Source organism: Polyodon spathula, chromosome 6, assembly GCF_017654505.1.
Source record: "Polyodon spathula isolate WHYD16114869_AA chromosome 6, ASM1765450v1, whole genome shotgun sequence".
Classification (NCBI taxonomy): Eukaryota; Metazoa; Chordata; class Actinopteri; order Acipenseriformes; family Polyodontidae; genus Polyodon; species Polyodon spathula.
The window spans coordinates 39,453,960-39,467,591 of record NC_054539.1 but is presented as its reverse complement, the minus strand read 5'-3'; the positions used below and the strand labels follow the sequence as shown (position 1 = coordinate 39,467,591).

General features: G+C 38.7%; 1 protein-coding gene across 2 annotated transcripts in view; it reads right to left on the bottom strand.

Annotated features, from left to right (window-relative positions):
* The window catches only part of LOC121317175 (fasciculation and elongation protein zeta-2-like), a 91,022-nt gene that overhangs the window by 44,739 nt on the left and 32,651 nt on the right, over positions 1-13,632 (bottom strand). For both annotated transcript variants that reach the window (XM_041252827.1, XM_041252828.1), the window contains exon 2: positions 8,504-8,612. In XM_041252827.1, coding sequence (XP_041108761.1) covers positions 8,504-8,612 — 109 coding nt within the window. The remainder of the gene's footprint in view (positions 1-8,503; positions 8,613-13,632) is intronic.

The window sequence follows — 13,632 nt, the reverse complement described above, 5'->3', positions numbered from 1 at the left end:
ATTATTTTTAGTCTTCTGTAATATTGAATGTATAAGTTAATGTACAGTTAACAATGGCTGGGTTTACTTGCATGTGAAAACCGACAGTTATGACTTTGTGACATCACGCAAATGCATTGTGAAACAGCAAAAGGACAACCTTTTGGCAGTGTGACTAAGGGCAGTGTCAATCGCTTTCTCAAGATAAAAAAATAAATAAACCTGTAAAAACCCTCGAGGTTCACAAGGTCACAGCAGTCAAGACCCAGTTCCTTTGACTTAATTGCATGTAATCTCCAGCAGAAAGGCTGTATAAAACACACACACACACACACACAATGTACATTTACAGAATACTTCAACACTAGAAACACCGCGGTTATACCCATACCTACAACAGCAGACGACAGTCATTATCACAGTACATTTTTAACATCATGAATATTAAAATGAAAGACAAACTATCGGATACAACCCAAAAGTTTTATTGAAGCACATCCTTTCAAACATCTGCACAGCCAACACGCCATAATTTAATGAACAATTAAACATAAAAGGGTTCATTTTCTAACTTACCACATATAAAGCACTAATTCAAAAAATGGAAAACTATAATGGAAACTATAATCAAAAGGAACTAGTGTGTAAATAGGTTTATGTACATGCAAAACTGTAAAAACAAAAGGTAGTTTTTAATCTAAAACTAAAGTAACATATGGATTTCTCTTGCATGTGTGTCACTCGCAGCACAGAATCCAGGTTGAGCTGCTGCAGCCTGCAGCTTTGCAGTTTTCTGATCAAAGTGTTTCTGCTGAAGCAATATTGGCTAGCTTCAAGACAAAATCTCTCCTACTGATATCTGATTTCTTGTACAAAACAAAGGAATTGACGGCTGCTAGGCCCTGTAGAGATAACAGGTGTGTGTGTGTGTATATATATAAATGATTTCCATGATCTGAGAGTAGATGTTAAACTTCATACTGCTTTGCAGCAAACTAATGTGATCCATTTGCGCTGTTTATCATCTGATGATGTAGATATCCTTCTGTGTGGTGTTGATTGCTGAAGTGTAATGCTGGCTCCAGGGATCAGCTCAGTTTGCCTCCCCAGTGCATCACCACACACAACGGCTGCGATGCTGGCTCCGGGGATCAACCCAGTGCGGTCTCCCCAGCACATCAGCATGACAACCATCTGGATTGAGCTAAGTAGGGTACATCTTTGGGGTCTTCAAGTGGGCACATATATATATATATAAACAATATTGTAGGTTATATTCAAAATAAAAACATGTATTGTCAAAGGCGGTTCTAGTATTAATGAAATTTAACTTTTAGATGTTCCACAAAACACACAAATATAAATTCTATGCAGTAAAACTTGTACTTGGTAGAAATTATATTTTATATAATTTTGTGTGTGTGTGTTGGAAAGGTAACCAGGCAAACAAGTAGCTAAATGCACAGCCTAATTTAAAATGTGCCCGACAACACGTGAATTCATTTCTCTTAAATGTTTTTATCTTCACCACAATGCATGAAGCTCTCCTCCTGATATTCAGTCGTTCTTTTCCTACTTAGTAAGCTGATATGGATATTTAAATATCCTCTCCCCTAAATGACTACAAATTCAGTAATCTGCATTGGTATAGCAGATTTTTTTCCTCCCCCTAAATCAGAACTGCTTAGTAATGCATTTCCTGAAAAGTACGTATGGAAGGATGTGGGTATTCACCGATACGGGAGACAGAAATGTGTATTTGCAAACACTGCACAGGTGCCCAGTTTTATTTATTTCTTTTTCTTTTTCAATTATTTATTTTAGCCCGCAGAGGGCGCCGGTTTGTCCATGGCCAGCAATGGTAAGACGGATCCACAGGAATACCAAATTTTGTTAAACAGTTCATTCCTGTCTCAAAAGAATAATGAAAACAAATGGTGAAAAGGGAGAATAAAACTACAAAATAAAAGGTGCTGCACTCTGTAGCATTAACCCGACCGTCGCTATCCGCAAGTGCTGGGTCTCTATCTTACACTCACCAGTTCCCTCAATCTGCGTATACTGTTCGGCATTCTGCCCAAGTTTTCCCCACTACTAAAATTTACTTTTCTTTTTAATTGATTTGTTGTGACGCTCGTTCTTCTCCAACCGTGCTCGGTCCGGCAACAGAGCTTCCACCAGCTGGCTCATTCCGTCATAGACAGGCAGGTTGAGGGAACAACAGAGCGTTATCTTATAGGGTCATCAATCCCAAGGCCTGCCTCTCAGCCACTTAGAGAGGGAAAGCCAACACACCCTCTTCCAACTCTCCGTGTCACTGCCATGACTGACAGGCGGATCTCCGAGGCCAGTGTCCTCTTCTTGCAGTACCACGCGTGCGCCAAACAGTCAGCAAACATGTCATGAGGAAAACTGTCATGTAAAACATCACCAATGTCTCTTACAGTATAAGAAAGAATATTGTACACTTAAGTACACGTATGGCCAAATTAGGATGTACTGGAATGTTCAGAAAGCTGGCATTTGGATTTGCTGAGTGCCTTAATTTTTGCTTTGAAGACAGAGGCTTTGATTGGTGTTGCAGTTGTCACTCACAGACCCACATTCCCAGATTTTTCTTCATCCCAACAAATGTTCTATTTGTATTTTCAATTTCAGAAGGACAATGAAAACATACAATACATGCAAGTAATTCATTTTGTGATATTCCAACATGAGCGATTTAAAATGTATATTTGTATTTAGGCACGAGGATTGCATAGCACTTCACGTGCAGGTAAAACGTAATAATATGTGAGCACATATTATTCCACTTCATTAATTCACTTGCAGTTGTAACGAGACGCCAATTGAATGATTGATTAGCAATAGAGTGTCGGTACAGCTGCATAAAAGCAGAATGTTTTCACTCACTCAGGGTTGTGTGTTCGTGAGTGGAGAACGAGTGTGGAGTGCAGAGTTAAAATAAAGAAACAATTTGCTGTTGTGCTGGAAGGCCAGCACGGTATTTATTTGTTTAACATTCATCTACTCGCTTTGTCTGTTAGTACTTTTTTGTTTCCCGCTTTATTTTGGCCGCGAGTGCCGTGTCTTGCTTTGGTGTGCTGTTTTTGTTAAAATATTTTATTTTGTTTATTAAATGCTGAGCGCAACCAAGCACTCTGCTTCACCTAACTCCACGTCTATCTGTCCTATGTGTTACTGTTCCAGGCCTGACGTCACCACTCAGCCAGCCTTGTGACAAATGATTTCATGTCTTCCCCTCTTTTATAGGAGTGTGTTGAGGGCTTGGACGTTACTAAAGACTGAATATGTGGACCCACTGGATCCTTTTTGGGTTCTGGAGCAGCCTTTGGTGTTTAATCCACACCTAATACTTCTTTTAATAGTTCAGAATCTTTTAACGATTCTCTCATAAGGGCTAAAATTGTAAAGATTTGTGATCTGACAGACACAGAGCAGGGTGTCTGGAAAAGCCCTGAATGTGTAGCCGATGCTCTAGCCATGCGGTCTGTGCGTGTGGCAGGTCTGTATCTGTCACAGCTGCATGAAGCTCTGTCTCTGGAGTGGCGAGAGGCATTGGGGAATGTTCTTCAATTTCGAATGTCGAATGCCTCAGCAAACTCTGTTTCCTTCTTTGCTAATCTCCCCTACGATAAGTCATTTTGGTGAAGAGAATGGCAAGATTTTAAAAGTGAAGGATTTGTGTAAACTTCAGTTTAACTTATTAGAGGGGAAAAAAAGTCTATGAAATTTGTGTTAAAGTTAAACAGCAGAAACTACTTGAAGTACTTCCAGATACCCATTGGAAGGAACGGCTGGGAGCAGGAGAGGAGGATAAGCCAGCCTGGAGGACTTTATATAAACCCCCCCTTAATAAAAGATCAGGGGATTTGCAAATCCAGAGGAGACTGATCATTTCCCCTTCTGCAAGACGAGAGAGACTGTCTTCCACTGTAAAAGTGTAAAAGACTGGAGCCTTTGTTCAACTTTTTAAAATCAATTTTTTCAAATTTGAACTTACCTTTTACAAAGACTGTTTTTATTTTTTATGTCAAATTTACAAGAAACTGAAAGCATTTGATTCAACTGGCAAATTTCATTTTAGGGCAGGCAAAATTAGCCATCCTAAAAAGTAGAAAAAGCCAAATCAAAAATTTTTATCAGGACCTGGTAAAATTGTGTAGGAAATTGGTGGTTACTTGCATAACTTTTGAATTCAAGTTTTGTAAGATGATGTATGAGGTACAGAACGATTCAGAAGAACTCTGTATAAATATTTAAATGACTGTTTGTTTTTTGTATTTTCTCACAAAATAATGTAATGCAAATGTTCAGTTTTTGACTTTTTTCTACACAATAAATGCTTTTTTATAATCTATCTACAGTACTGTGAAAAAGTATTTGCCCCCTGTCTGATTTTCTATATTTTTGCATATTTTTGACACTGAATTTTATCAGATCTTCAATCAAAATCTAATATTAGGTAAAGGGGACCCTGAGTGAACAAATAACACAAAATTGATACTTATTTATTTAAGAAAGTTATGCAACACCCAATGCCCCTGTGTGAAAAAGTAATCGACCCCGCCCGACTCAATAAGTGGTTACGCCACCTTTAGCAGCAATAACTGCAACCAAACGCTTCCTGTAGTTATTGATCAGTCTCTCACAGAGCCGTGGCCCACTTCTTCAACTCTGTGACATTTGTGGGTTTGAGCATAAACTGCTCGTTTCAGGTCCTGCCACAACATCTCAATGAGGTTAAGGTCTGGACTTAAGAACATAAGAAAGTTTACAAACGAGAGGAGGCCATTCGGCCCATCTTGCTCGTTTGGTTGTTAGTAGCTTACTGATCCCAAAATCTCATTAAGCAGCTTCTTGAAGGATCCCAGGGTGTCAGACAACATTACTGGGGAGTTGATTCCAGACCCTCACAATTCTCTGTGTAAAAAAGTGCCTCCTATTTTCTGTTTCTATTGACTGTCTCCCAGGACCCTGTTACCATATAGGTAATTTTCCATTTTGGATCTTATTATAGTTTCCATAAGTTTGCATATAATAGAAGTCAGGCTTACTGGTCTGTAGTTACCTGGTTCAGTTTTGTTTCCCTTTTTGTGGATCGGTATTACGTTTGCAATTTTCCAGTCTGTCGGTACCACCCCTGTGTCAAGAGACTGCTGCATGATCTTGGTTAGCGGTTTGTAAATTACTTCTTTCATTTCTTTGAGTACTACTGGGAGGATCTCATCCGGCCCAGGGGATTTGTTTATTTTAAGAGCTCCTACTCCCTTTAACACTTGTGCCTCAGTTATGCTAAAGTTATTTAAAACTGGATAGGAACTGGATGACATGACACTTTGACTAGGCCATTCCAAAACTTTAAATTTCTTGTTCTTCAACCATTCTGATGTAGACTTGCTTATGTGGTTCAGATCATTGTCTTGCTGCATGAACCTGCTGCGCTTCAGCTTCAGCTCACGGACGGATGGCCTGACATTCTCCTGTTGAATTCTCTGATACAGAGCAGAATTCATGGTTCCTTCAATGATGGCAAGTCGACCAGGTCCTGATGCAGCAAAGTCTCCCCAAATCATGACACTGCCACCACCATGCTTGACCGTTGGTATGAGGTTCTTACTGTGGAATGCAGTATTTGGTTTTCGCCAGACATAACGGAGCCCATGTTGGCCAAAAAGTTCCACTGTTGACTCATCTGTCCATAGAACATTGTTCCAGAACTCTTGAGAATCATCCAGGTGCTTTTTGGCAAACTAGAGACGAGAATTCGTGTTAGTGAGCAGTGGTTTCCGCTTTGCTACTCTGCCATGAATCGCATTTTCGCCCAGTGTCTTTCTGCTGGTGGAGTCATGAACACCGACGTTAGCCGAGGTGAGAGAGGCCTGCAGATTCCTAGATATTGTTCTAGGGTTCTTTGTGACTTCCTAGACTATTTTACACCTTGCTCTTGGAGAGATTTTGGCAGGACGGCCACTCCTGGGAAGATTCACTACTGTCCCAAACTTTCTCCATTTGGACAATATGGCTCTGACTGTGGTTTGGTGAAGCCCCAGAACCGTAGAAATGGCTTTGTAACCCTTTCCAGACTGACAGGCATCAACAACTTTTTCCCGGAGGTCTTCAGGAATTTCTTTTCATCATGGCATGATGTGCCTCTAGAACCTGTGTGTTAACAACTTCACTCAGATGGTAAGGGCAAAAGTTAGTCAGATTTATATTGGGCACGGCTGGCCCAAATCAGGCCTGATTGTTAACCAAGTATTCAAACAGCTGACCCTAATTATCCCTTCAATTGTGTTGAGTTAACTAGGGGGGGGGCAATAACTTTTTCACACCTGAAGATTGCATGTTTGATTACCTTGCACACCAAACAAATGAAAGAAACACCAGACTTTGGTGTAATTTTTTCTCTCAGATTCTCTCTGTATACTACCACAACCCACAAAAAGATCTGACCAAATTCAATGTGAAAAATGTGCAAAAATGCAGAAAATCACACAGGGGGCAAATAGTTTTTCACAGCACTGCATGTGTGTGTATATATATATACATATATTATATATATATATATATATATACACAGACACACAACATACCTACGTACACACAGACACTAATATATATATATATATATATATATATATATATATATATATATATATATATATATATATATATATATATATATATATAACAGTTCAAGGGAAGTCGGCCAGCTAGAAAGAGGGTGGGACTCAGTTGCATTAACCTGGAAGGGAAATTACATGGCAGCCGCAGATTAGAGGGGTGGTTTAACCCAAGGGGTCATATGTGACGACATAAAAGGGAATGGAGAAACGCACTTGGTTCCTTCACTTTGGTTTTGTTTGTTTGTTTGTAATTTGTCTTGTTTATAAATTACCAGATGGCTACCATGATTACAGAGCTGTCGCCAAATGCCGGAACAGCACTGCACTACGGTCACTAATAAACTGTATAACCCACCACGAGCCTACTGCACACACCCAGGACTGGTGACTGTGTTGGTATTATTGTGGGGCAGATATTTGTGTGCTCACTGTTTGGGACTGCAACCCATTGTTATTTACAATGTCCTATTATTTGGTCACCAGACCTAGATATAATAAAATCCTTTTCCAACTAGATTATAACTCTCTTGTCTGTTTAATCGCGCACTGCATCACTCCTGCACCTGTATCCACTTAACCACTTTGCCACCATGTTAAATGAACATTTCATCTACCTTTTTCAGTTGGGGTTTCCAATTTGGTGGTGAAGACCCCATGCCGCTAGAAACACACAGTAAAGAAACAAACTAACATTTGTAAGCATAAAAATATTGCACAGAAATAAAGATTCATGCAGAGGTAGAAAAGCCCTGCACATATAAAATGGGGCCAAGCAAGCTAAAACCCTGTGCAGAAGGTGACCATCTCCTGATTTAATTAATTGATTAAATTTGTTGCTAATCGGAAGATGGTCACCAATATAAAAACCTACAGCTCTCCCTGTTCAGGAGGGGTGTTCAAAGAGGAGGAACGTGTGTGAGAGCAGAGGATTACAAGTAAAAGGAAACAGTTAATTGGATTTTGTGTTCCAGATTTGGTTTTATTTCAACTTTTTATTTTTGCTCTGTAAGCAAACGTTTTGTTCAAATATTATATTTATTTTTGTTAAAATAAACACAGCGCTACAGTGCGCTTTGCACCCAAGTACTGCCTGTGTGTTTTCAGTTCCTGCTCTGCCCTGACGTCACCACTTAGCCATCCCTGTCACAGGCTCCTATAAATGTTTCCTCTGATTTGCAAGCTGTTGCCTTGAGGACTCACCTGCAACTGAACCTGCAGTCTTCACTGGCTATAATAAAAAAGGCTTGGACAAACCAAGAGACTGGATTGGCTAAGACCAAATTTTAAAATCCCAACCAAACTACAATGTTTGGACATAATTTCCATTTCACTCTCCAAGGCAGACTTTGAGACAGTCCATGTATTATTAGTGCTTTTCATTTTTATCTTTGAATACATTTCCTGGGCTTATCCACCCCCCCCCCCCCCTCCATATATTAAAACCAGGGTTGAAAACACAAAGGAAAAAATGTTTAAAAACAAAAAACAAAAAATAAATAAATAAAACACAACACAGTCTTCTGTAAAAGCGGAGGTCTCTTTAAAATAAAACCCTGTGAATACATTAGGGAGCGGGGGGTGGGGTCGGGAGAGACTGCTAAAACAAATGATGCAGAACGAACAATGTTACTGTATACTGTAGGTGTGATTTATTACATATTATTGGTTCAGTGTTATTGCCTATTATGCAATGCTATGTTTGAGTCTGGCTTAGCCCAGGTAGTCTTTGTACAATGCATAGTCCACACAGATTGTAATTCAACAGTAACAATCTGACCATAGTACCATCCTGAATACTATGCAAAAACTTGGTACCTTAACACCAATTATTTTACTGGAGGCCACAGTTAATGCTATTAAAAATTAGAACGTACCCCTTTCTCCATCAGGTTCAATGTCGGTAGGTGGAGGGATCGGGTATGAGAAGTTTTCCAATCCACGGGCATCACATTGCCGTAATTATCCGTCAGGGTATTCCAAATCCTGAACACCGAAGAAAAATAAATAGATAGTCAGCTGTGTCATATCAAAATCTGTAAATCCTGACCTAACAAACAATGACTGCAAAGCACATTTTCATTATAGCAGCTTGCATCTTTTCCACTGTACAACCGAGCCGCGCTGGGGCCGTACCGAGTTTGGGTTGTTTTAACACTGCAGAGCCGAGCCGTGCTACTGACGTCACACTCAAAGAAAGACATGAGCTTCACCTAATCAGAGGGCTCAACTAAAATTCAGTAGAATTTGGCTAATTTAGTTTGGGTAGACATCAACTGAGAAGACTAGCATTTTACAGTAAAATGGATGTCAAATGTTTTCTTTTTCTTGAACTCAGATCTGAAATTATTCAAGTACAGGGCCTGTAGGACCTGCTCCAGCTCTGACTGTGATACACCAACGTTGGTCAATGTTGGAATTTCTAAGGCTCAAAAATACCTAAACATTCCTGTTACTGCATGCTAAAGCAGCCTCTGTGCAGTCACTACTATGCTATGCTGTAATAAAACCACAACTCTGGGGGATATAAATGTAAATCGGGCCACTTGACAATCAATGTCAGATGTTGGAAGAAATAATCCAGTTTGGGTTGGCAGGATGTACTGTAGTATCCAAATATTGTTTTTAGTATTTTAGCATTACCACAAATGACTATAAGGTCACAATTTAAATGTACAAACATTAAGTTAAACAAAATAAATAAAAAATGAAATGTGGGATTGCTGTTCATCAATGCGACAGTCAGAAGGGACAGTAGACATTTTAAAATTGCTCTTCAGCAATTTAAGGGGCAAAGTGAATTAAGGAAAGCACAGGAAGAGAGTACTTAAGCCACTCATACAGTACTTGTTTTGACCATAAAAATAAAGTAAAAGCCTAGCAAATGTAACACAACAAACAGTGTTCAAGGTACAAAAGGTACAGATGTCAATGCAGCAATGAAGAAAAACACTTAAAATATGTACAAAGCTGCCATTACAAATTACTGAAAAGTGGGCAGACATTGATGTGTTCAGTAAAGGTCCTTTCACAGCAAGTGCATCGCATCAAAGCATCGTTGATACTATATATCTCATTGAGGCTTTTATAATGCTGCTCGCTTCTAGTTTAAAATCTAACCCGAAAAGTGAGAAGTTTTTTGTTTGGCACCATTGTCACCAAGTATTTAAGTGCCAGCTTTGCCAAACTTTCATGTGCACCAACATGCTTCGACAACCATTCCAGGGGACATATTTTGTTGTAATTCTTATTGCCAGTGACCATTTGCAGGACCCTGAAGGTTTCTTTGTCCTGTCAGATCAGGAACAAAATTACTGTCAGCCCTAAGGCCCTTGCCAGTGCAACAGGCCAAAATACTGTTTGAACCCCTACTATGACAACTATTTTCAGCTTGGGACAACAATCCCAAATGCTCATTAAAATGTCACAACACTGCTGAATAGTATAAATGTTACACACATACGTCTGAATCCTTCAAAGTGTTAATTATACAAGGCAATTTACAATCAGCAGGTTTAACACAGTGAACTTGTCGATTTCCAAGTCAAAAAGGCATACACTTTTCTACTGATTTTATTTTTATATATATATATATATATATATATATATATATATATATATATATATATATATATATATATAAATGTTTAGTTTCTATACATCTGCACCCTTTTGTGCACTTACTTGAAGAAAAACTCTGTTGGCTACAGTTTGTTTATATTCCCCCAAGATAGTTACAGTATAGCTACAGGCCCAAAAGCTTCTTACCTCCTGAAACTGCCTTGTTAATCTGTCACTCTGAACTATCTATGGAAACAGAAGATCGAGAGTGACACCGAAATTCTTGGTAGATGAGGATGTAGACAGGATGCTGGATTCAAGAGGAATAATAGAGATCAGTGGTGGCAGAGGAAGAGGAAGAGGAAAATCTGGACATCATCTGCGTAGAAATGATACGAGAAGCCATGGGAGGAGATGAGTGGACCCAGTGAGTGGGTGTAGAGAAAACAGGTGGCGGCGGATGTACAGCTCGCTCAAGGATTTTAGAGAGGAAAGGAAGAAAGGATGGTAGTTCTGGAGGAATGAGGGATCAAGGGACATGTTTTTTTTTATTAATTTTTTTAAGATGGGGTGATGCAGGCCTGTTTGAAGGCAGAGGGGAAACAGCCAGGGAGCAGAGAGGTGTTGAGAAGAGAGGAAATGAAAGCGAGTAGAGCACGGGCAGCAGCCTGAAAGTGGTGAGTGGGGAGGGAGTCCACAGCACACGTGGTGGGCTTATGGCTCCGGAGCAGGGAACAAAGATCAGTCAGAGAGGGACAAGAACGAGAAGGTGACTTAGACTGGCAGTTGTCATGATATCTGCTCAAGTATACATTTGATAAATTACAAGAATAATAATAATAATAATAATAATAATTTACAGACAATAAATCGATAGCTGAACATGTCCAACCCTAGTATTTTGATAGTTATATCATTCTGCCAGAAGAGAATTTAGCAAAACACTGGTAAATCAACAGCATATGAGATGTATACACATTTTTAAGTCAACATTCACTGAGGGGTGGATTTACTAAATGGTCTTATTTAGAGGTCACACATTCCTAAAACCTGCATTTTAGAAGTCTGTTTTCAAGATTGACTTTGATTTAGAGAAAGCCAAATAAATGCAAAACATGCTAAACTATTACAATTCATCCCACAACGACAAAATGCCAGCAGGGTGCAATTTACACCCCAGAATAGTACCTCACACAGCCGACAAACTGCAAGTTGATTGGTAAAACACAAGAGGCATGTCGCTGTATAGAAGTGGCGTTCGCGGGTTCCCAGCGTTTATGATCTTTAGCTACAGCTACTGCATAGATGCCGGCACGCTTCGATACAGGAAGTGTCAGCATTCTTACTGAATATTTAAGACTTTCGTTATACAAGACACTGTTGAAATATATTTATGACGCACTCGGACCACCGAGTGTTTTGGAAGCACTTGTCCTTCCATATTTTTGACTGTCCAAGGCAAAATGACTAGCCTCAAAAACCAAACCCTGTGCACCAATACAACCACACCCTTTTGCTGTATATCACAACACAGTCCCACATTCTGTATTTGACAGAAGATTTATAGTAGATGTTACTATTAAATATAAATATATTTTGACAAAAATAAACTGATTCTATGCCCTGTTAGACACTGTGCCACAGAAAGTGACTAAGAAGAAGAAAGTAAATGTTAGTGTCATGTACATGACTCATTTTTACAAGAATATCCTCCAGTGTCAGAATGTTGTAGCTTTGTTTTGACAGAACATTATCAGATACATAAGGAAAGGAAAACATTTCTGCCATCAGTGCAGCACATGCAAAATAACTTTATGTACAGCTGTGGCCAAAAGTTTTGCATCACCCTATGAAACCAACAAATTTAGCTTCATAAAGGGTCGAATGAAATCTGCTGAATAATGTTAACATATTGAATTGCATACTACTTTGTCAGTTTTTCGTTAAGTATATGGAAAACAACAAAATTGAAAAATGTCACATTTCAAAATCTAACATTAAATACTGTACTACTCCTGTATGGCTTCCATTAGACTTTTGCAATATCATTTTGTAGTTTATTTGATTAAACAATGTTAAATTAAAATGCAAATATTATTTTGTTTTTTAATTGTCTCAATCCTAAAATTCTACGCAATGCAAAACTTTTGACCATAGCTGTATACTTTAGGGTAATTCCATAATAATATCAACAAGAAAAATCTCAAACACTGTTTACTGCAATATGTGTACAAAAAGTCTGTGTAGATGGGGTAACACCATATCTATACCAATAAGTTATGTTGCTGTTTATATCTGTCTTGATGACAGAAGAATAACTCCATTTACCTTCGATAATAGGACCTGTTAAGATGCAGGTGGGGTACCGTTGACTGCAACACAGGAAGAAGGAAGTTCTATGGCAATAAGTGAAAATAAAAGTATGAAAATCAAGGTCGGCCTAATTGTGAAAATAGTGCACGGCTTATTTTTGTATGCAGACATATGGAAAAATCACCTATTTTACTCAGATAAAAACATCAGTTCCATCATTATTTAGTATATCATTTGAATAAACCCCACTGTGTCCACATTTTTTGTAAAAGGAACTTCCTTCTTCAATCTTTTTTTGGGATAATTTTCATTTAGTTAGGACAACTACTGTATGTACAACAGCACTGTTGGAATATAAAAGCATTGGAAAAAAAATAAATAAATAAAAGAGAAGCATGGCTGCTTGGTTACAGTGGCTTACCAAAATACCCAACAGACTTCCAAGCTCCATGACATGAATGATTTAAAACCCATACTTTGAAAGCAGACAGAATAAACGTTAAAGTCTGTCATTTTAAACGTGGACAGGAAAGTTAGGGCATGGTCTCTCGTTAAAATGAAAAGCCATCAAAACAGTGCTCATAACAAGGTCACTGCTACAGTACCTACCGGGAACGGTGGCTTTGTGTGGTATGTACATTTGGAATCTGAATGCTACAGTAAAAAAAAAAAAAACACAAGTGGGCATATAGTTTGGAAACAGTAAGGTTCAGTCTACTGTAACATTGAGCTCAGTTGGAGAAAAGCAGTCAGAAAACTGCCCATGCCCGTTTAATATATTTACATCCCAGAAAATAATGTTTCCGTATGACTGTAGCAGGGCGGTAGGAAAGCCCTACTGTTTGAATATTGTTTGTTTATTTTTAGAACGGGGTTTCCCACCCCGCCCCTGTGTTATTTTGCATTTGTTTTATGATTCATTTATTGTATTTATGACATTTGTATTTGTATTTATGGTTATTATTTTTGTATTTATTTAGTGTATTCAAATATGATGGCGTAGCCGCGTTTGTTTTGTTTTTATTTAGATGTGTTCTGGCAGAGATGAGATTGGCAGCCCGTCCTCTGCCAGTTGCTAATTTTAAATTTTGTTATTTTCTATTTTTATTTTCTGTGCTCTGTGAGCAGTGTT